Source organism: Capra hircus, chromosome 3 (assembly GCF_001704415.2).
Source record: "Capra hircus breed San Clemente chromosome 3, ASM170441v1, whole genome shotgun sequence".
Lineage (NCBI taxonomy): Eukaryota > Metazoa > Chordata > Mammalia > Artiodactyla > Bovidae > Capra > Capra hircus.
Window position 1 is genome coordinate 7115398 of NC_030810.1, and position 23242 is coordinate 7138639.

The 23242-nt window shown below is 47.4% G+C and overlaps 1 protein-coding gene across 1 annotated transcript in view; it reads right to left on the minus strand.

The window, feature by feature from the left end:
- TRPM8 (transient receptor potential cation channel subfamily M member 8) overlaps positions 1-23242 on the minus strand; it is a 106827-nt gene that overhangs the window by 13792 nt on the left and 69793 nt on the right. Inside the window, exons 19-22 of the mRNA XM_005678748.3 lie at positions 21042-21183; positions 19594-19765; positions 17588-17765; positions 5450-5640 (exon numbers count right to left, since the gene is read on the minus strand). Coding sequence (XP_005678805.1) covers positions 5450-5640; positions 17588-17765; positions 19594-19765; positions 21042-21183 — 683 coding nt within the window. The remainder of the gene's footprint in view (positions 1-5449; positions 5641-17587; positions 17766-19593; positions 19766-21041; positions 21184-23242) is intronic.

Genomic DNA, 23242 nt, shown 5'->3' on the forward strand with positions numbered 1-23242 from the left:
AATTGGAGAAGACTCTGGAGAGTCCCTTGGACTGCAGGGAGATCAAACCAGTCTATCCTAAAGGAAATCAACCCTGAATATTCAATGGAAGGACTGATGCTGAAGCTGAAACTCCAATACTTTGGCCACCTGATGCGAAGAGCCAACTTATTGGAAAAGACCCTGATGCTGGGAAAAACAGAAGGCAGGAGGAGAAGGGGATGACAGAGGATGACATGGTTGGAGGGCATCACCGACTTGATGGACATGAGCTTGAGCAAGCTCTGGGAGATGGTGAAGGACAGGGAGGCCTGGCGTGCTGCAGGGCTCACATGGGGTCACCAACAGTCAAACACGACTGAGCGACTGCCCAACACATGTTGCTTTGTTGCTTTACAATGCTGCGCTGGTTTCTGCTGTACAACAAAGTGAATCAGCCATAGGCATACACATACCCCTTCCTCTTGAACCTCCCTCCCACCCCTCTAGGTCGTCACAGGGTAGAGTTTTCTATTTTACACATGGTAGTGTGTGTGCTCACCAAGAAACCAACACAGCATTGTAAAGCAATTATACTCCAATGAAAATAAATGAATGAATGAAAACATATCCCCAAACCTGGCCAGCAAGTGGACAGGAGCGCCAACTAGAGAAAGCAAACATGTCAGAATGAGCCGTGTTATTCTCTGTCTGTCTCCTTGAAGGGCTCACCACAATCGGAGAAACAGAGAGCCAACGATGCTCTCTCCAGACGGTTCTTAGTCTCAGGAAGGATACAAAAATGGAATGGGAATTGGAGACCACCAGACGGGTCATCTCCCAATTCCCCCCACCCTCACCTTCCTCAGCCCCCGGCGTCCACATGCCTATTTTCTACATTTACGTTCTTATTATGCTTAATCACAAATAAGTTTGGGGAGGATATCTGCATCTTATCCTGCCTTCTCAGCCCATTCTGAATCCAAAGGACTGATTTGTCCTCACCCATACATCACGTCTCCTGATTCTACTGATTCTGGGCTGGAGAGCAGACCTTTGTCCCATGGACCCCTCTACCTCCCCACCCCGAGCTGGAATCCCACTGGTGATGAGGAATTCCCTACCTCACAAGGCACTACAGTATTTCCAGACAGCACTAACTGTCAGACATGGCTTTTATAGCACAGTTGGCAAAGAATTTGCCTGCAATGCAGGAGACCCTGGTTCGATTTCTGGGTGGGGAAGATCCCCTGAGAAGGGATAGATTACACACTCCAGTATTCTTGGGCTTCCCCTGTGGCTCAACTGGCAAAGAATAAATGCAGGAGACCTGGGTTCGATCCCTGGGTTGGGAAGATCCCCTGGAGAAGGGAAAGGCTACCCAGTATTCTGGCCTGGAGAATTCCATGGACTGTTTAGTCCGGGGGGTCACAAAAACTCTAACACAACTGAGGCACTTTCACTTTCCTTTATACTTCATCAAACCTTCCTCCCCACAGCCTTTCTCCATCATTTGTTTTTTCTCTGTAACCATTCAGGAAGAAGTATGAAACTTGTTGCCAAAGACTCTCGTTGGCAACACATTTCCTAAATTTACTTTGCATTTGCCTCCAAGTATGCAGGCTTGGTTTGCTCCCCTGAGCCTTCCCACAGGTTCTACAGACATTCATCCATGACATGGCTTCAAAACAGACTCAAAGGTAGTTCTGAGATGCTTCATGACATGCCTCTGATCCTTGGGTGTAGTCTTTGAGTACAAATTCCAGGTCTCAGCTTTCAATTCCCATCCCTGATATAAAGACTTCTCATTCTTTTGGTTAGAAACGACTCACTGTCTTCCACAGCAAAACAATGAGGAGAAAGACAGTAACTTATCCGAATTGTCAAAACACCTTTCCTCATTAGGAAAGGCAATTACATACATGTGATAGCTAATGACATCCCCAAAGTGACATTTACCATCTTGAAATAATGCTGTTAAAAGAGTCGACAATGAGGATTCTTTAAACTGTGACATGAGATAGGGGTCGTTGTACGTTTACATTTTGAAAGCCAGACTTTAGGGGATCACGGCTGCAGGGGTAACACAGAAGCAAATTATGAACAATATTGAAGGTCATATTCCTGAGTACCTTTCCCCTATTTTTCTTTGCAGGAATCAAACAAACAAAAAAAAATGATGGTTCTTGACAAATTAAATTTTTCTCAATTACAGCCAATTATCATATCTAGGTTAGTAAAATTCATGTTTTTACTTTCTGAATCATCAAAATATTTGGGATATACTAGAAAGACAGGAATGATTGGCCCAAAATGGAACATGAACCCATGATGGTAGTCGTGCATTCTTAGTCACTCAGTCGTGTCTGACTCTTCGCAGCCCCACGGACTGCAGCCCGCCAGGCTCCTCTGTCCACGGGGATTCTCCAGGCAAGAATACTGGAGTGGGTTGCCATGCCCTCCTCCAGGGGATCTTCCCAACCCAGGGATCAAACCTAGGTCTCCCACATTGCAGGCAGATTCTTTACTGTCTGAGCCACTGGGGAAGCCCAGTCAGTGAGCAGATAAATAGCAGCTTTTCAAGCAACCAGGTCTCATGGAGTTGTTAGACAAGATACAAGAGATCTTCTTAGAGACTCAGTGAGACCCTTCTTGGCTTTTCCTCAAAAAAAAAAGAGAGAGAGAGAGAGAGAATGGAAATCTTGCAGGTTCTAGGGCTGAGTCCAATCTGGGTCATCAGCTGTGCATCCCTAAGCAGCACACAGAACCACTGATGACCTCTGTGAGTCCCTGAACTGATGGAGTCCCTGGGATACAGGACTTCTAATTTTACTGTAGGGCTGGTCCCTAGCAACTGAGATAAGTCAGTCACCCCAGGCCCTCAGCACTGGCACTTCTGCCATCATGGGCCCCTTCCTGGATGAAGAAAATATTAAAAAGATTATATGACTGGGTTGGTATAAAGACAAGTATATACCAATAGGGGTTTCCTGGACAGCTCAGTGGTAAAGAATCCACCTGCCAATGCAGGAGGCATGGGAGACACAGGTTGGATCCCTGGGTCAGGAAGATCCCATGGAGAAGGAAAAGGCAGCTCACTCCAGCATTCTTGCCTGGAAAATTCCATGAAGACAGAGGAGCCTGGCAGGCTACAGTCCATGGGGTCAGAAAGAGTTGGACATAACTGAACATGCACCCAGGTATATGAAAGAAAAAGTGAAATCGTGTCCAACTCTTGGCGACCCCATGGACTGTAGCCTACCAGGCTCCTCAGACCACGGGATCTTTCAGGCAAAAGTACTAGAGTGGGTTGCCATTTACTTCTCCAGGGGAATCTTCCCGATCCAGGGACTGAACCTGGGTCTCCCGCATAGTTGGCAGAACTTTACCGTCTGAGTCACCAGGGAAGTGGTGGCTTCCCACGCATGTACCAATAGATTTTCTGTCACCTAAAAATTATTTCTTTTCCTTCTGACTGTTAAAAAAAATGGAAAGATCCATGTGGACCCCAAAGGGTCTGGGCCCCGTCAATGTGCAGACGCCTGCCTTGCAGCTGCGCCCCACACCCACCCTGAGATGGAGCCCCCGGCTTCAGCCTGAGGCTAAAGGGCAAGCTACAGGAGCCAGTGGTGCTCTTTCCAACTCTTTCTTTGCATCCAAACATCCGGAGGAATGAAAATAGGCCTCTCTCTCCCTTGGGCTGAATCTGGTGGAAACACATTTGTGGGTGAGGAAGACTTGCCCAGCTTAGTGGCTCAAGGAAGGGGCATTAGGAAACCCTAGGGTCTCTGGAGAGAGCCGGATGTGGGTTCTCTGCAGCCAAAAAGATGGTGGAACCAGGTGTGACCGAGGGTCAAAGGTCAGAGAGTCCAGCTCCCATAGGCGGGGCGAGCAGATGGGCTGGTGGGGAACTCCCTGCCTAGAGTCTAACAGGGCTGAGGAGGTGGGCAAGCATGCGAGAGAGACAGAGCCAGCCGCACGGCCGAGTGGACTCTTGCCTTCTGGAAGGCAGTGCGGGAGAGTGTGCAAAAGACACCCCTGGAGACCAGAGGCTCGGGTCGAGGAGCAGCCCCCGGAGAAAGCATTGCCAGACCCCAAGAGCGGTGGGTGGTGTGAAGGGGTCGGGCAGGGTTCAGCTGACGGACCCACTATGCACTATGCGATCGCGGGTCAGCTGGAAATACGCACAGGCCAGGGGGCACGGAGCCAGCCCAGGGCAGCGCCACTGTTTCCACAGAGGGTTTCCGCTCTTTCCTCTCCCTTCTGCCACGCTCCTACCCACAGAAGGTCAGTTAGGGCAGCTGGTGAGTGAGTGGGCAGGAGGCGGGGAGAGAGGAAGGCCAGTGGCCCACCCTTCCTACGAGTCCACTAGCTGAGAAGGGTGCTAAAGGGAGTCTCCCCTCTGGAAGACGGCGAACAGGCAGGTTAATCTATTGGACAGCGGGTCCCAATTCCTAAACTGAGAGTCTTTAACCAAGTAAGGTCCTTGGAAGATTTTCTCTAAGAACCACCAGAAAAGGCATGAATGAAGAGGGAACGTTAAAATTTGGCATAACCTCCTTCTCCTTCTGCCTCTGTAACTCAGCTTGCCCCTTGCAAAGACTAGATCACGTAGGTCACGTAGTCTCAGAAAGTGGAGACTTGCAATACTGGAACTGGAGTTTATCTCACTCACCCTTGTCCTGCTCTTTGCAGTCACCCAGCCCCTGCAAACCCGCTTAATCATGCCCGTCCAGGCCAGGCATCCCCCTCCCCATCCTGACTGCTGTTCCTGCATGCATGAAACCCCTTAGTTTAAACCAGCCTATTAACAGCTAGTGTTGCCCACTACAGTTTGTCTATAAAAACTCTGTAATCCCTTTGTTCGGGACTCAGAGATTGGAGTGTTAACTCCTCTGGGCCCGCCGGTGTAATTAACCTGAGTTCTCCAACTCTCCGAGTGTGGGGCCTGGTTTCTCGAGTACTGGTTTCTGCAACCATGAGCCTTGCCAGAATCAGACCTAAGATTTCCCAGAGAATAAATATCACAGAAGCAACAGAGAGCAAGAACCAAGTCACATTTCCCACCCATCGTATTTGTTCAACATCCTACTTACACCATTATGATGTCCATCCAAAAGCGAGCCCCTGAAACAAGGCTGTCCCAGCAGATCTGGATGTCTTTCTTAATCTATTCTTCCTCCTGAATTAAGTCACTGGGGGACTCTCTGCCTGACCTACACTTGGGTTTGGTTTTGGTTTTTTTTTTTTTTTTTTTGGTTGTGTGGCACGTGGGATCTCACTCAGTTCTCTGATTAGGGATCAAACTCAGCCCCTGCCCCCTGCCTTGGGAGCTCAGTCTCAACCACTGGGCCATCAGAGAAGTCTCAGGACACACCACTGTGAGTGCTGAAATAACTGTGACTGACCCCCCCGTTGAGATGTGGACAAGACACCCTCCCAGAAACGAACCCCCGCCTCTGGGCCCCAGCGCAAGGGTTGAGCCACTCACAGCAGGCGGAGGGCTCCGTGTTCCTCTCTCTGCAGCAGCACCGGAAGCACTTCTTGACCACCTTGTAGAAGTAGGCGAAGACCACGAAGGGGAAGGGGATGTTGAGGCGGCTGCAGTATTCCTGCACCAGGAAGTACCTCTGGAACTTCCAGACCTGGTCATTGTTTTCCTGGACTGTGCCCACGGTGTAACTGGTGGGAGGGGAGAGAGGGTCAAGACTCAGCCTTCCACAGGCCTGGCCATTTCAGCGCCGAATACAGCAACATCGGTATCAAGCTCTCACTGACACAGGAGAGAAAAATTCATGCTGGTATCAGAGCCTGAACAACTCAGGCACTCTTTCGTGCATGCTGGGTCAAAATTAGATCTGGCTTTTGTCTTGTTGCTGTTGCTAATCACAAAAGATTGTCCAATGAACTTTAAAATGATTCCTATTTCAAGACCTCTCAAGGGTTCTCTTTCTCCGTTAGCCGGGTATCGTGTTTCATATTGAGAGGCCCAAGGGGATGACTCTCATAGGAATAACTTGCCTACGTCATTGTGGGAGTTTAATTATAAACGATCTGGGAGAGCCGTTTGTTAATATTTATCAAGGGCCTTAAAAATGTTTATCCCTTTGACCCATTGATTTTATTTCTGGAAATCTAACCTAAGAATAAGGAGACACTGAGAAAAGAGATTATAGAAATGGCTATACACTCATGGGCGTCTGGTGCCCCCACCATCCACCCAGCAGCATGGAACAACCAAAATGTTCAACACTAGGAAAATTTATCACAAATCATGGCTAATCCATATGATTACATTATGCAGTCATTAAAATTGATGTTTATAACTAACTTTTATACTTTGGGAAAATGCTTGCTTATATGTAAGTGAAAATGATAAGGCTTGAATTTTTACTTACAATACCATCCCACTGTGTAAATCACTGTTCATAGGGAGAAAGAGATCCCCATAAGGAAAATTAGGATGTCTATTTATTGGGAAAATGTCTGATTATACTACTGATTTATCAGTTACAAATTAAACCAAGATTGTGTATCTACCAGACCCTGTTGTCAGCGGTCTACTTACATTAGTTGATTTAATCTGCAAACAACTCTGTGGTATATAAGTGCTACCATCACCTATGTCTAACAGATCAGGAAACTGAGGCAGAAGCAGGGTAGGTAAATTGTCTGAGTCCCCCAACTGGGAAGTGATGAAGCCAAAATTTGGACCTTACGACCCACTCCAGAGTCGGTTTGCCCTGTCGCTGCCTGATGCCATTGCATGACGTGGCGCATGGATGTTCTGAGTTATGCTCGTTTCAAAAGGACCTGCTTGGTTATTGTTGTTTAGTCACCAAGTCGTGTCCAACTCTTTGCGACCCCATGGACTGCAGCACACCAGACTTCCCTGTCCCTCATCATCTCCCGGAGTTTGCCCAAGTTCATGTCCATTAAATCGCTGATCTGCTTGGACTACTTAGTAAAAGATTACTGTGAAGCATTCTACCATTCACTGAAGTCCAATCATCCAAGACAGTTTTACTGCTAACACCAAATCACCCCTTTAAGAGCCAACGAAGTAGCAGCAAATGCTTAGAAATCACCTCCAAGCAAATCCTGATTGCAGATAGATGAAATTCTCCAAACTCTGGGTAAAAACTTCAGAGGCCAAACTTCTCAGGCAGACCAAATGGGACACATTTGTTGTGAGACCTCACTCTTGCTCTCTGCCACACTACCACCTAAGACTTACATATCTTCAGGCAAGCGATGGTCATACACACAAGCAAAGCCCTCACCTACATGGAGCATGGCTGTGGCTTTGCCTGTAAGTTCAGCTCTGCCTATCTTGGCATTGACTGATGAATCAGACTCCTCCAGGTCCTGGGGTCTGTGCAGGGCAGGCTTTTGCAGGGAATGCCTCTTCAATAGGGGATGGTTTTTAAAGTGGAGGGAATTCACATTTACTGAGTATCTACTATCCATAACCGCTCAGACTAGGCGCGTAAAATGGTTTCTTGATTGACCATGTGTCATCTCTACGTGGTAGACTCTCTAAGTGAAAAGCAGACAGCACTGTGATGCGTGAGCGTGCAGCAAACTGAACCCAGCAGGGAAGCTGCCGCTTCTTCCAAATGTAGGTCAGGTTGCTCGGAGACGAACACCCAGCATCATTATCTGTCCTGGCCAGTCCTTGCTGATTCTGCGCCTGCAAAGGACACCGCTGGCTTTTGTCACTGCAATGAGAGAGGCCGGCAGGCACGCCCGGGTTAACGAAGTCCAGGCGGGCAGCCTGCCAGGAATCACGTTTTACTCTGTTCTTTGTGCCAGAACCAGTATCATCATTCAAATGGTGATGCCCTAGGAGCTGCATCTTAAATTCTTACCTATGCACCCAAAAATGGTTTCTGCCAATTGCTACTGCAATGCCCCAAATAAAAAAAAAAACTGCATCCATTGTCATGCATCAAATGTTGTCTTCTGAAGTTTTATCCAAAAGGAATTACTCATTCCTATTGAAGGGAGGAACACTCAGGATGCCTAGAACTGGAGAACGTGAACCCTCTCTCTCTTCCTGAAAAGCTTTGAGTGGAACTATGGCCCAGAAGGGTCCTTCCTAGTGGGAAGAGATTGGCATCTTAGCTTCACCAGTCACTCAGAGGCAACAGAAAACATCTTAAGCCTCCCAGGTCATCTAGAAAAGGAATTGGCAATGTGACCTAGGGGCCAAAACTGCTCTGTAAGGGGCCATGAGCAGAGAGGAGGGGATGATGCAGGGTCATGAGGCATGGCTACCTTCCGCATATCTGGTCGAAGCCAGACCCTGACTGGCACGTACAGAAAAGGCTGCCAAATCCTGGTCTGAAATGCACTTAGACCAGTGCCCACAACAGAGACTGGTGCTGGTAGCACGCTTCACCTTGAAGAACTCTGCCTCCCATCTCTGCCCCACGTGCTCCTCAGGACAACCCAGCAGGCTCCATGGAGCCCCAGCTGGAACCACTGCTTCCTCTGCACTTCAGGGTCCAGGCAGATCCAGTGAGTGGCGTTCCTCTCCTGGGCAAGCAGTAAAAGCCCTCATCCGCATCCCAGGGGTTGTGGATGAGCTGGCTGATTACTGGACATGAATACCCAAAGGCCGCTTTGCAGAAATCACACATTTCCGGGGCAAACCATGCTGAGGCCCACCTTTACTCAGGCCCACCTTCCCCCAGAAAGCAGCAGAAAAGGACAAATGTGACCGGAGCCAAATCCCAGCCCAGAACTTCCAGATTGCTCTTCTTCTCCCGAGTCAGCCCCAGACTCCGCCAAAAAGACATGAGGACTCCCCAGGGAAGGCTAATAACTGGGCACTGCTTCAAAGCGCTTTGCTCGAATGATTTTGATGTTCTTTAGACATGGTTTTCCATTCCCATAGAGGGGGGGCTAAGTTCTGCTGCCAATACATCTCAACCCCCTCAACAAACCCAAATGTCCAGAGCAGCTCAGGGCCCCTCCCTCAGGTTCAGCTCTCATCCACCCAACTCTGATGGTCCTCACTATCCCTGCCAAGCACTGGCCATCTAGTGTCTTCCTTGGGAGAAATTCTGCAAGGTCTCCACCTTTTAAAAAAAACATTTAGCTGCATCACGCAGCATGTGGGATCTTAGATCCCCAGCCAGGGATGGAACTCATGCCCCCTGCATTGGGAACACAGACTCTTAACAACTGGACCACCAGGGAAATCTAAGCATGGTCCCCTTTGACTAAACATCTCTAGTGATATCTTGTGCCCTCAGCTACCCAGCCGGTGGGATCTCTGTCCGCTAGGAGCAGCTGAGTATGAGAGGGTGAAGAGACAGGAGAGACGAACTCTCAGACATCACTTGACAGTGAAAATGTTACTGAGAGATAAATGTTTAGGATTCAGATAGCCTTGTAATACACATGGCTGAAATTCAGCATTACGTTAAAAGAGTAATGTACCTGACCAAAGAACAAAAGGATAACTAAATATTAAGGTCACTTATGTAATTCATCATTTTCGTAATGCATCATAGATCAGAAGAAAAAAATACCATTTCAATTATTGCTAGAAAGTCTTCTAGTGACATGCAACATCCATTTCTGATTAGGAGGGGAAAAAAGAAGAAGAAGAAAGAAGTAGCTTAATAAATATGAAATAGGAGGAAACTTCCATGACATGATAAAAAGAAAAGAGAGAGGAAAAAAAGAATTCAGTAAGGAGACATGGAATTATTTTTTTTCTCTCTCTTTTCTTTCCATCACATCATGGAAGTTTCCTCCTATTTCTTATTTATTAAACTCATTGGAAAAGACCTTGATGCTGGGAAAGATTGAGGGCAGGAGGAGAAGAGGGCGACAGAGGATGAGATGGTTGGATGGCATCACCAACTCAGTGGACATGAGTTTGGCAAGCTCCAGGAGATAGTGCAGGACAGGGAAGCCAGGCATGCTGCAGTCCACGGGGTCGCAAAGAGCCAGACATGACTTAGCAGCTGAACAACAATAGCAGAAGAGACTTATTCCAAAATAAGTTATATTTCATAACTCCCTACATATCAAAAAACAGTTATCGAAAAAACATAATAGAAAAACTATGTCACTCACAACCACAAATGGCTAGAAAAAATGTACAAAACATTGACCATATCCATGTGAAAAAAAGTCCATAAAACTGAGGAACTATATGTGTTTGATTAAGTGGAGAAAAACCCATTTTTTTCTGGCACTTCTTTTAGATTTCAGCTCCCCCTAAATGAATCTACAAAGTTAACATCAGCACAATAAAATTCATTAACAAAATTTTTGGAATCAAAAAGAAAAATGGATTTCAGAAGATGAGCCTTAGGCCCTCCATCTGATTAAACATACAAGAAAAGCCAGGCAAAGTCTGAGTAAGACTGATGAAGGGCCTTCATACAACATATGTTAAAATGATTTTTAAAAATCAGTAATTAAAGCCGTTTGGTAGGAAAAACAAAAACAGAAAGACCAATCCACAGAGCAGAATGGAAAGTCTGCAAAAAATTCACAAAGAAAAAGGAGACAGTAAAACGATGCCAGAATCTGGAAAAACCTGCACTACAAGAAACTTGCCAGCTAGACCGCAAGCAGATCGACCTCTCTGCCAAGCTTGTCACAGATTTCAGGCATTTTTCCATCTGCCCTCCTTGGCCTGACACACTAGCGATATCCAAGGACCCTGGATCACCCTGATGTTTTGCACCCATGCGGTGCCCCAGCGGGTGTGTTAAAATGTTTCTGCACATCCAGGCTCCCCTCTGACTCTGCAGTACCAAAAATGCATCACAGGGACAGTAAGAGACAGTCAGCGATTTCATGGCACTGGTTTTTGTGATGCTAAATGTCAAGTTTGTTTTTGTCAAAGTAACACAACTAAGATTATGCTGCTTGTCTGTGTAAAGACCCATGAAAATCTCCCTTCACCTGCAGGAAAAACTCCAAATTCTTTGCCACGGCAGAAAGACTCCATAACCTACCGCTTCAACTTCTCCCCTCTGTAGTTGCTGGTCCTCCCCAGACCGCTTTATCTCCTCTGCCTCTCCCTCTTCAGTTCAGTTCAGTTCAGTCGCTCAGTCGTGTCCGACTCTTTGTGACCCCATGAATTGCAGCACGCCAGGCCTCCCTGTCCATCACCATCTCCCAGAGTTCACTCAGACTCATGTCCATCGAGTCAGTGATGCCATCCAGCCATCTCATCCTGGGTCGTCCCCTTCTCCTCCTGCCCTCAATCCCTCCCAGCATCAGAGTCTTTTCCAATGAGTCAACTCTTCACATGAGGTGGCCAAAGTACTGGGGCTTCAGCTTTAGCATCATTCCTTCCAAAGAAATCCCAGGGTTGATCTCCTTCAGAATGGACTGGTTGGATCTCCTTGCAGTCCAAGGGACCCTCAAGAGTCTTCTCCAACACCACAGTTCAAAAGCATCAATTCTTTGGTGCTCAGCCTTCTTCACAGTCCAACTCTCACATCCATACATGACCACAGGAAAAACCATAGCCTTGACTAGACGGACCTTAGTCGGCAAAGTAATGTCTCTGCTCTTGAATATACTATCTAGGTTGGTCATAACTTTTCTTCCAAGGAGTAAGCGTCTTTTAATTTCATGGCTGCAATCACCATCTGCAGTGATTTTGGAGCCCCAAAAATAAAGTCTGACACTGTTTCCACTGTTTCCCCATCTATTTCCCATGAAGTGATGGGACCAGATGCCATGATCTTCATTTTCTGAATGTTGAGCTTTAAGCCAACTTTTTCACTCTCCTCTTTCACTTTCATCAAGGGGCTTTTTAGCTCCTCTTCACTTTCTGCCATAAAGGTAGTGTCATCTGCATATCTGACATTATTGATATTTCTCCCAGCAATCTTGATTCCAGCTTGTGTTTCTTCCAGCCCAGTGTTTCTCATGATGTACTCTGCATAGAAGTTAAATAAGCAGGGTGACAATATACAGCCTTGACGTACTCCTTTTCCTATTTGGAACCAGTCTGTTGTTCCATGTCCAGTTCTAACTGTTGCTTCCTGACCTGCATACAGATTTCTCAAGAGGCTGGTTAGGTGGTCTGGTATTCCCATCTCTTTCAGAATTTTCAACCAAACCTCAAAGGGCAAAGGTCTCATCCACTCACTGCTGCCCACCCCCAGGATCTGTCACAAGTTATGACCCCCGACTCAGCACCATGATCCTTTGTCAAGAGTCTTTTCGTGCTGTTTCTATTGTTTATATCACATCACGTCGTCTTGTATCACTATGCTTCGTGGCCATCACCCTCAAACAGCAGGGATTTTATTCTTTTTTTTTTTTTTGGAATATAATTGCTTTCCAGTGTTGTGATGGCTTCTGCTGAACAACACGACTCAGCCATAGGTAAGCATACATCCCCTCCCTCAAGCTTCCCTCCCTACTCGGTCCCCATCTTCCTGTTCCCTTAGGTCATCAGAGCACAGCAAACTGAGCTCTTTGTGCTACACAGCAGCTTCCCACCAGCTAGCTGTTATACACGTGGCAGGGCATATATGTCAGCGCCACTCTATCGATCTGTCCCACGCTCCCCTTCCACCGCACACCCCCATCTCCACATGTGCATTCTCTAGGTCTCAAATAGCAGAGATTGTAACCTCTCTCTGCCTCCAGCTCCTCATTCATAAATGGTTATAAAGCCACGCGTACACAAAAATGATGAATAATTTAAATAAGGCCACACATGTCAAGCACTTGGATGTGCCTAGCCCAATAAAATGTCAATAAATATTAGCTATTATTATCGTTACCATTATCTGCTCCCTTTTCATCCTGATTCAATAGCCTGCCGGGGACTAATTAAGTCTGTATCACATGATTTTTTCTTTCCTATTCTGCTTCATATTTGTAATGAACACACATTAGTCCTAAGACTAAAAAATCATTCTTAGAAATCACCCTAGACGGGGCATGTCTGATGGGTCCCTTTCAGCAGAAAAGCCCTGGTGGATTGATCTTCAGGAAGCGGCACCTGCAAGCGCCTTAGCTGTGTGTTAACGTGCCCCCGAGTCACCTACTGACAATTAAGTTCACTCCATGCTCTGATAAGCCTCACACAGCCTGTGATCAATAATTTTAATGTGGAATAATCACAGATGTTCACATCCATTTCCTTTCCCCGCTGAATACCATCTAGAGAACACTCCAATATCGCTTTAAAATCCCAAGTGTTCATTTACTTTGAGTTCAAAAGGCTGCTACTGTGTATAGTTAAGCTGTTACAGGAATATTTTGATGTGAAGCCAGATGGGGGGTCACAGCCCAGAGCTGTGAGCTCAAAAAGTGAAAGTCACTCAGTCGTGTTTGATTCTTTGCGACCCCATGGACTATGCAGTCCATGGAATTCTCCAGACCAGAATATTGGAGTGGGTAGCGTATCCCTTCTCCAGGGGATCTTCCCGATCCAGGAATCGAAATAGGGTCTCCTGCATTGCAGGCTGATTCTTTACCAGCTGAGCTATCAGGAAAGCAGAGAACAACCATTACAACCATCTCCCAAGACAGTGTTCTGATCAGTTAGCCTAAGGATAGCAAGGGGGCTCTTCTCAAGTGCCCAGACGGATTAACAAAGAAAAGGCCTCTGCTTGAGCCCAAGAGGAATCCAGGAAGCCCCCCTGAGAAGGGAACTCCTCCAGCTTTTACACTTAAGCACTGAATGAGGCAACAGTGGGCTGAAGCCTGGCCCAACAGCTCAGGCCTCATGGGGAAAACACTCAGGTTCAAGTCTCGAATGGACACGGCAAGCTGGATGGCAGTGTGGCCAGCACCATGGATGCTGAGCTGCCCAACTTCCACTTCCTTGACCCAAAAAAACCAGGCCAGACTCCTGTCCCTCTCAGCTCCAAATTCTATCATTTTATGATTGTCAAGGGCATAATGAATTACAAACTGATACAGTCCTGAAGAATGGCTTTGGAGAACACCTAAAGGAAGAAATGGCAACCCACTCTGGTGTTCTTGCCTGGAGAATCCCATGGCCAGAGGAGCCTGGTCACAGAGTCATCCGCCATAGGCTACAGTCCATGGGGTCATAAAGAGGTGGACACAACTGAACACACACACACACACACACACACACACACACAGTCACAGCACACAGACTCAGGCTAGCCCTAAGCACTATTCCACTTTGCCTCTTGAGATCTACTGAATTCACATCACTCAGAGTCCACAGCCCTGGAAGCTGTCAGCCTTTTCGTTGAATCGTTGAAGATGTTATATCAGTGGTCAGTTTTTTTTACAGGGGCTGCCCAGTGTTCAACATAAAGGTTGATAGGAGAGGCTATCACTGTCAAATAGAATCCCAGTCATCTCATTTCCTCCCCAGTCTTGCTTCAAGTCTGGGAGTTGGTCCTCCCTTCTCTGCCCTCACATGGATACATAATCACTCTTCTTGCCATCTCTCTCTGCAAGCTCAGACTTGAGGACTTTCAGCAGCCTGACATGGTCCAGCTTCCCTTAAGCAATACAGGTGTCTGAATCCCTAAGTCCTTTTCAGGACCCCGTTAGAGCCAGTGATGGTTGAGGGAGGAGAGTGGTTGCACATTCCCTCTTTAAGGCCAAGTGGGACCAATGGCCACAAGACCTCTGTGGCTGACACAGAACAGATGTTATCTCTGTGATAAACCCATCACTAGTTTGACATTCACCATTAACAGTTCCCTAGTGGCTTCCCTAGAGGCTCAGTCGGTAAAGCATCTGCTTGCAATGCAGGAGACCTGGGTTCGATCCCTGGGTCGGGAAGATCCCCTGGAGAAGGACATGGCAACCCACTCCAGTACCCTTGCCTGGAAAATCCCATGGATAGAGGAGCCTGGTGGGTTACAGTCCATGGGGTCGCAGAGTTGGACACAACTGAGTGACTTCACTATTTAACACTTCACCCTGACTAACAGAACAGGAAGCTAAGCTCCTCACTGGTGACCAAATAATGAACTAAAAGCAGAATGAATTCTGTTCTTTTCATCCATGGAACAAAACCCAGGAAGGGCCAGGCGCTGAGACAGACACAGTCTCTGCCCTCCAGAGGCTACAGTCTGGAAGGAGAGGAGGCTGTGGTTGTGAAGGGGGCTCATGGGGTTGCTATGCACAGTAGGGAGGGCACGTGGACCACTCAGGCCAAGGATGCTGCTGGGCTCCTTAGAGGACAAGGAGGAAGGGGGAGGGAGCCGTCAAGATGGAACAGGTGATACCGACACAGGAGTGACATCTGCAAAAGCGTCAGGCGGGACAGATCACCTTGCTCAGGGATGAACAGGTGGGATGCCTGCGGACGGAATCCTGAAGGTGCTTTCAAAGTTCAGGTCACAGACGGCCTTGGAAGACGTTGAAATTTACCCCAAACACTGTGGGGAAATACTAAAACACTTCCAGAATTTTAAGCAAAGCAGTGACATTTTGGAAGCACCTGGACTAGAGGCGGATGTCTCTGTGCACCTGAAGGCCAGGTGACCACTCGCTGCTCAGTGTCACGGATGCGTGATGTCCCCAGAGGCACGTGTCCCCCACCAAGCCTCACTCCAGGGCGGGCCACTGACCAACGGAGAAAGATGACCCTCGATTACAATTCTGGCGCCCCTCACGGCTCTGTGTGACAACTGACTGATTTCTTTTTTTTTAATTATAGAAGTAATATGTGATCATTGTGATGAGGGAAATATAGACTTGATTTTTTTTAATGTCTTTTTTTTTATTGTCAGAAAATAAGGTTATACCCTAAAATAAGTCTGCACTTTGCTTTTTATATTTAACAAAATATCCTTCCAAGTCAATAAACAGAGACCCCGCCTTTTCTTTTTAAGGGCTGCATGATATTCCGTGGTGTGGCTAGAACATGTAAGGGCTGCATGATATTCCGTGGTGTGGCTAGAACATGTAAGGGCTGCATGATATTCCGTGGTGTGGCTAGAACATGTAAGGGCTGCATGATATTCCGTGGTGTGGCTAGAACATGTAAGGGCTGCATGATATTCCGTGGTGTGGCTAGAACATGTAAGGGCTGCATGATATTCCGTGGTGTGGCTAGAACATGTAAAGGCTGCATGATATTCCGTGGTGTGGCTAGAACATGTAAGGGCTGCATGATATTCCGTGGTGTGGCTAGAACATGTAAGGGCTGCATGATATTCCGTGGTGTGGCTAGAACATGTAAGGGCTGCATGATATTCCGTGGTGTGGCTAGAACATGTAAGGGCTGCATGATATTCTGTGGTGTGGCTAGAACATGTTTTGTCCTGTCATCACCTTATTGACAGGCATCAAATGATGATCCAATAAATGTTCTTACATATGGACCTTTAGTAAAGATTCCCAGACGTGAAGGAGTTGGGCCAAAGGTTTGTATATCTTTAATAGCTATTTTCAGGTCACTCTCCCAAAAGTTGGAGACAATTCAGACTCCCAGAACCACCCCCAACCCTTCTCGTGATGTCTGTTTACCTGACGGATCCTAAACCAGCACCTCACTCTTGGTTCCATCTGACTTTTCCCACAACAAGAGTGAGCCCCTTTCCATATGATTAGGGACCATTTAAATTTCTCTGAATTGCATTCCCCTTGCCCATTTTCTACTGGCTCATCTTTCTTTTACCAGTGTGCAGGAGCCCATTCTATCTTAAGAATTACAGAAGCCTTTGCTCACATTCAGGCAAAGATTGCCCCCAGTCTATCATTTATCATGTGACTCTATCCGCGGTCCCCTGTACCTAAAACATTTGTTTAATGAAATCAAACGCATTTCTTGTCTGTCATAGTTTCCCAGTTTTGAGGTTCAAGTATAGTTTTCGTTCACTCCAAGGTTTAACAAATAATGTTTTAATTTGTATTTTGTTTCTAAACTACGTGTCTCTCTCTGTGTGCCAGGATTCATGTACTAAATATAACCAGCTACTTCACAGCAACAGCATAAAAAACCAAGGTAGCTCCACTGTAACCGACACATGGGGTACTTTGAAACCCTCTTAAGAAAGAATAAGGGGTGAGATAAACATGATTTTCTAAATGTATTAAAGAGAATGGCCAAAGGCAATAAAAATGTTCCAGAGTCTCATCGAGTTTTCATGCCAACCTCATTAGACACGAGCCCCAAAGAGAATCACTCTCCTGACCCTGTGCTCTTGACTTGTACTTAAATTCAACATTTTAAAGCAGCGACTACCTAACAGCTGAGTCCCTTAAGCCCTGGAAACCATCCGAGTCCACAGAAAGTGAGGACCTTGAGCTGAGCTGAGATGCAGTCACCGGCAGGCCAGCATCACGATGCTCAGGGGAGGTTGCTAAGAGGATATCTAACATACAGTCTGAACATGCTGGAAGGGGTCACAGTCATCTGTCTTTGGGGTCAAATAAACTCAGGTTATAGCTTACAGGGACACACTATATTTGTAATATAGTCCCTTCAAGGCCCCTCCCTACTCTAGACCGCCAGTGCCCTAGAGACCTCTATCATGAGCTCCTCAAGGGGGACCCTTTGCTGCCTCCCTCCCAGTGCCTCCCGCCTGGCCCAGCATGGGGCCCCGCATGGTGTGGGCACCCAGCCAGCGCGTCTCTGAGCACGTGCAGCACGTCACCGAGCACGTCCAGCGCATCTCTGAGCACGTACCCGAACATGGCGACCAGCAGGTTGACCAGCAGGATGTTGGTGGACAGCATGTAGATGCACACCAGGGGGATGGTGATCCACTCGGGGAAGCGGGGCAGGTTGTGCTCGTCCAGCTCCACGCACAGGGGCTTGGACTCATTCCCGGTGAAGGTGCAGTGGGAGAAGTCGTACGTGGTGCCTGAGGATGCAGCAACCAACAGGCACGGTGAGGACACCTGGCAGGGCAGCACTAAGGCACCCCAGCGGGACGTGAGGTGAGGATCGTGCATTGTGCTGGGCACTGTTTCAAGGCACTCTACCCAACCGGGCGTAAGCCTCAGAATCACGCTTCATTCATTGACTAATATTCCCCTGAAACAAGGCCATTTGTAGCAACATGGATGGACCTAGAGATTATCACACTAAGTGAAATAAGTCAGAAAAAGACAAATATCATCTATCACTTATAGTGAAAGTCGCTCAGTCGTGTCTGATTCTTTGTGACCCCGTGGACTATACAGTCCATGGAACTCTCCAGGCCAGAATACTGGAGTGGGTAGCCTTTCCCTTCTCCAGGGGGATCTTCCCAACCCAGGGACCAAACCCAGGTCTCCCACATTGTAGGCAGACTCTTTACCAACTGAGCCACAAGGGAAGCCCTATCACTTATATGTGGAATCTAAAAAATGGTAAAAAAAAAAAAAAAAAAACTTATCTACAAAACAGAAATAGTCACAGGTGTAGAAAATGAACATGGCTACCAGGAAGGAAATAGTGCAGGGGAGGGGTGTGTGGTAAGTTGGGAGGCTGATACACATCTGTGTGACAGGTGTTAACAGCCTAGAATGGGGGCCTTGGAGAAAGTCTGGGTCCGGAAGGGAAGATGAGGAGTTTTGCCTGGGAATCTTAGAGAAGGCAGTGGATGTAAGTGTCTGGCCCTCCAGGAGTCACTCTGGACTCGAGAGCCTCCTCTGAGCATGCGAATTTGGCCCTGCTGATTGGTGAGACGCCAGTCAGAGAAGCTGGTGCTGCTCCCACGTTACCAGCAGCAGAACTTAGAGGCTGAGATGCCAACTGCATCCCAGGTCACACAGCACACGAGTGACGGAACCAGGACTCGAACACTGCCGGTCACTGACTCTTTAGGTCACTGTGACCCGCCTCCCGTGGGACTAAGGCCACCAACCTGTAGGACTATCGGGAGGACGAAACACACCCGATTATGTAAAACAGCAAGTGCAAAGTGCAGACTGGGAAACCATAACAGCAAGGTGCCTTTCCATCGGCGCATGGGAAAGAGCTTTTCTTAAGGTCTCGGAAGAGACTGCAGTAGCAGACACCAGAAAGACCACGTGAGGCCATGGGGACAATTGAGAAAACACCAAGGAGCTGGGAAACACAAGCCTCGGGCCGGGTGAACATCGTGGGGCTTTTCTTGTGGCAGAACAGAACGTGATGAGCCCAAGCTACCGCCAGCATCACAAAGATGTTCTACAGTTTATCCAAAACACACGCCCCATGCTTTCCTTATGCCAACTGGCTGTGATCAAATTAATGCCATCTCTGCTGCCATTAACCTGCCTCCAGATAGTTGGCAGTGAGCTCATACCAGAAGCTTAAATTCCAGGTTCCAGGGCAAAACTTTTCACTATTGCACTTTTTGAGATAAATGGGTACCCTGTCACTCTGGACAGACCCACAACACTCTTTTCTACACCAGTGAGGATTCTGGCTGTCATTGGCCATGACACTGTCAGAAATTTGAGAGACACTCTTTTTAAAAAGGTTTAAAAATTGCAGGCTGAGATGCTGGGTACAAGATTGCCAGGGTACATAAGATCCTGCTCAGGAGAAGGAAAAGGCTTTGAGGGTTAGTGTCCACTGCCTGATGTCGGCCGGACTCCAGCAGCCTGTTCCTAGGACAGGTCTCAGGATCAAACCGGAAAGCCCTGGAGGCTCCCTGGGAGCTGGTTCTGGAAGCATCTTCCGCCTCCCAGCTGTCCCCACCCAGAGCATGTCAGGCTCACCGTCCACATCACTGGGCACTTGGCCAAACATGGCCAGGTAGGGCTCATAGATGACTGAGCGGAAGATCCACCTCCAGCGATGCTCGTTCTGTCTAAGGATCCCCTGCCTGGCCACACCGAAGGCCACCATCCACACGGCAAAGAGGAACAGGAAGAAGAACACGTCGATCAGCTGTCAAGGGAGGAGGACAGGAGGGCAGAGTCAGGACTGCACCAGGGCGGCTCAACTGCTCCGCTGACCACGGAGAAGGGCAGAGGGGCCCCAGGGACCTAAGGCAGCCAGCGTCATCCGCTCACCAATTTTTAAACGTGGCCATCATCACCCCTGGGTCTCGGGGCATCCACTGATGGATGCATCTTTGCTTGCAGGTCCCCAGGCCATCTCAGCAGCAGAGACTTTCTGAATGAGACCAGCCTGGGAGCAGAAGAGGGCCTCAACTCCGCAGTGCCCCACTCCTCTCCAGCCGACCCCTGAGCTGTTGCTTTTTTTTTTTTTTTTAAGGAAAATAAAAGCTTTCCTTTTTAGACAACAATGCACCATTTTATTGTTTTTAATGTTCTGCACACATAGCATGACTTCATGGTGACTTGATGCCCCAGATATGCTTTGAATTAAAACCACAAACTCAAAGGAGCTCAGCGCTGGAAAGGAACCTCAAGATGAGCTCATTCAAACGCCCATCTGATTTAAAGACAAAAACACGCAGGTTTGGGTCACGTGGGAAACAAGCTGGGAGAAGCAACATGGTCAGTGTGTAATTATCTTTCTGTTCTCTGGCCCCATGAAATGGGTCTGCTGGTGCTTCCCTGAGGTCTGTATTACATGGTTATAAGATTAAAGTTCCAGACCTCGCTGTGCTTCTAACTCACTGCCTGTCTCCAGACAAACATGTGAACCTCCTGAACCCAATTGTCCACATCTGTGAAGCGGGTGTAAAAGTCCCTATCCTGCCTACGCACACGTGCTCAATCATGTCCGACTTTGTGACCCCATGGACTGTAGCCCACCAGCCTCCTCTGTCCGCGGGATTCTCCAGGCAAGAATACTGGAGTGGGTTGCCATTTTCTCCTCCAGGGGATCTTTTCCACACAGGGATTGAATCTGAGTTTCTTGCATCTCTTGCATTGGCAGGTGGATTCTTTACCACTGTGCCACCCCTAGTGAATGCTTAAGACTCCAGTGAGAGCACTTGGTAACATGGACAGTCTAAATAGAGATCTTTACTAGTAATGTGCTGAGTTATGCAGTTTGCTCCCAACAGTCATCTTTCATTAAATTTTAACCTGGAAGGGGCCCCTGAGGAAAACAGATCAAAAAAAAACAAATGCTACTGATTATGAAATGCAACCATCCCTCTGTGGAGAAAAAGTTCCTCTCGGCAATGAAAGGAACTCTGGGGGTATAGTCAGAAGAAGGACAACTAACCACAAACACTCTTTAGTCTTACCATCCTCTGCAACATTATAATCTTGGGTCCTAAATTTCTGCTGACCGTGAAAATGTGAATCAACCTTAGGGTGAATATAATGTAATCCAGGCAAAAAATCACTCGTCCCGAGTACAGTGAGGTTTTGTTAGAAGGGTGGAGCCTGTGGAAAGAAGGGAAAGACTTTGTGAGATGCTGACAAAACATTTCAAAGCTGTGCTTTTGTCTCACTTTTATTTATTTCTGGATTTTATTTGCTAGGATTTTTTTTTTAAATTTTACTGAAGTGTGGTTGATTTATAATCAAAGTTTTAGTTTTAAAAATAACCAAACGTGAAGAAACCGCCAAAAGCCTGGGAACCGAAAGTGGAAATAGACCAGGGTCTGCACCTGCCCTTCAGTCACTGAACACCAAAGGCCACGTGCACTGCCCCCGTGACTCCAGGAGACACGAGGATATCACACACAGCAGAGCTCTCAAGACTCCCAACACTTCAGCCCTTCAGCCTAAATACAGTCAGTCCCCCACACATGAACCTTCAAGATGTGAACTTTCAAAGATGCGAACGTGGGTTCCCACATCCGATCACATGAGTTCAGCTGCCTGGTGTGCACTGCCGAGGGCATGCATCCTCTAGAATTGGGCTTTGTGCGCTTCACTGCGCATTCTGTGTCGCGTGGGCTTCCCAAGCAGCTCAGCAGTAAAGAATCTGCCTGCCAATGCAGGAGATGCAGGTTCGATCCCTGGGTCGGGAAGATTCCCTGGAAAAGGAAATGTCAGCCCACTCCGGTATTCTTGCCTGGGAAATCTCATGGACAGAGGAGCCTGGTGGGCTACAGTCCATGGGGCCGACAAGAGTCAGACACAACTTAGTGACCAAACCACAGTGTCGAGTACAGTAGGACTGTAACTTTATTTCAGGCCTAGGCTGTCCAGAAGCAAGCGTAAAAGCAGCAGCGATACAGCTGGTTCTACTGTACTTTTCAAGGTACCATATTGTAAGATCAAAAATGTTTCATTTTTTGTGTTTGTTTTTAATGTATTATTTGTATGAAAAGTACTATCAATCTATTACAGTACAGTACTATATAGCAGATTGTGTTACGTGGATCCCTAGGCTAACTTTGTCAGATTTAATGAACACACTCCCCTCACATAACACGTTCGAACGTAGGGGATTTATTGTACTACTGTAGGACCCAATCCCATCGTCGCTAACTTCCCGGCTCACAAGGCTTCCACAGTGATGCCAACCACTTGGCACCTGAGCCTGCAAGGTTCCCCCCAATGAAACTTACCTCATTTGCACCAGATCATTTGATTAACTAACCATCTGCTAACGTGTTCATTGAAAACCTTATGTGCTTTCTAACTGGAATGATCCGGAAATCACGTCCAACCATGATCCAAAAGCTGAGCCTTTAACCCAAGCAGAAAGGGAGGTTTTGAAGGAGAAAACTGAGCTTTACCCAGTTCACATCATAGCATGAGCACTCACTGTAAAGCTTCTCATTCTAAGTGGGTGTAAATACGAATAGTCAAGCTTCTCTGCTCCATCAGAACCACGAGCTTCACCTTGAAGCTACCTGGGAGGCAGGTCTGGAAGGAGCAGGACTGGGCAAGGGGGTTCATGGTTTGGGTGCACCCCAATATCCCTATCAGGTGGAGTCATGTTGCTTTTCCCCTCCAAACACAATTTCCAACTGGCTTTTCTGATCACGAGCTCTGAGACTGAGGAAACCTTGCACCCGGGAGGGCAGGCTCCAGAACCAACATTTGAGTTGAAGTTAAATGCATGTTAGATTCTATGGCCTCACAGCAAAATGCTGTGTGATATTTACACACTCGTCATTCTCTAGGGCCCTCAATTTCTAATTTCCTCTCCCCAAATTCTGCAAGCACAAAGAGAAAAACCACGAAGAACCTCTTTCCAATTACAGATCACCAAGAGGTGGGGGATGAGAGGAGACACAACTTATATCAACCAGGCTGTGGCTCCAAGAGGCAGAGACAACAGGCATTTGTAATAATCTCTAAATGGGTGGGGGGTGGGGGGGTGGGCAGGGAGGGTACATGGCAACTGGGCAGCCCCAGACCAGCTCACCCTCCAGCCATGCGATGGGAAGAACTGTAAGCAAACCAATTCTGGGGTACAGAGGGACTGCTGTAGTAAGAAAACATTTTTTAAAAGGAATAGCAACCGCTTTTCTGAATGGTGTTC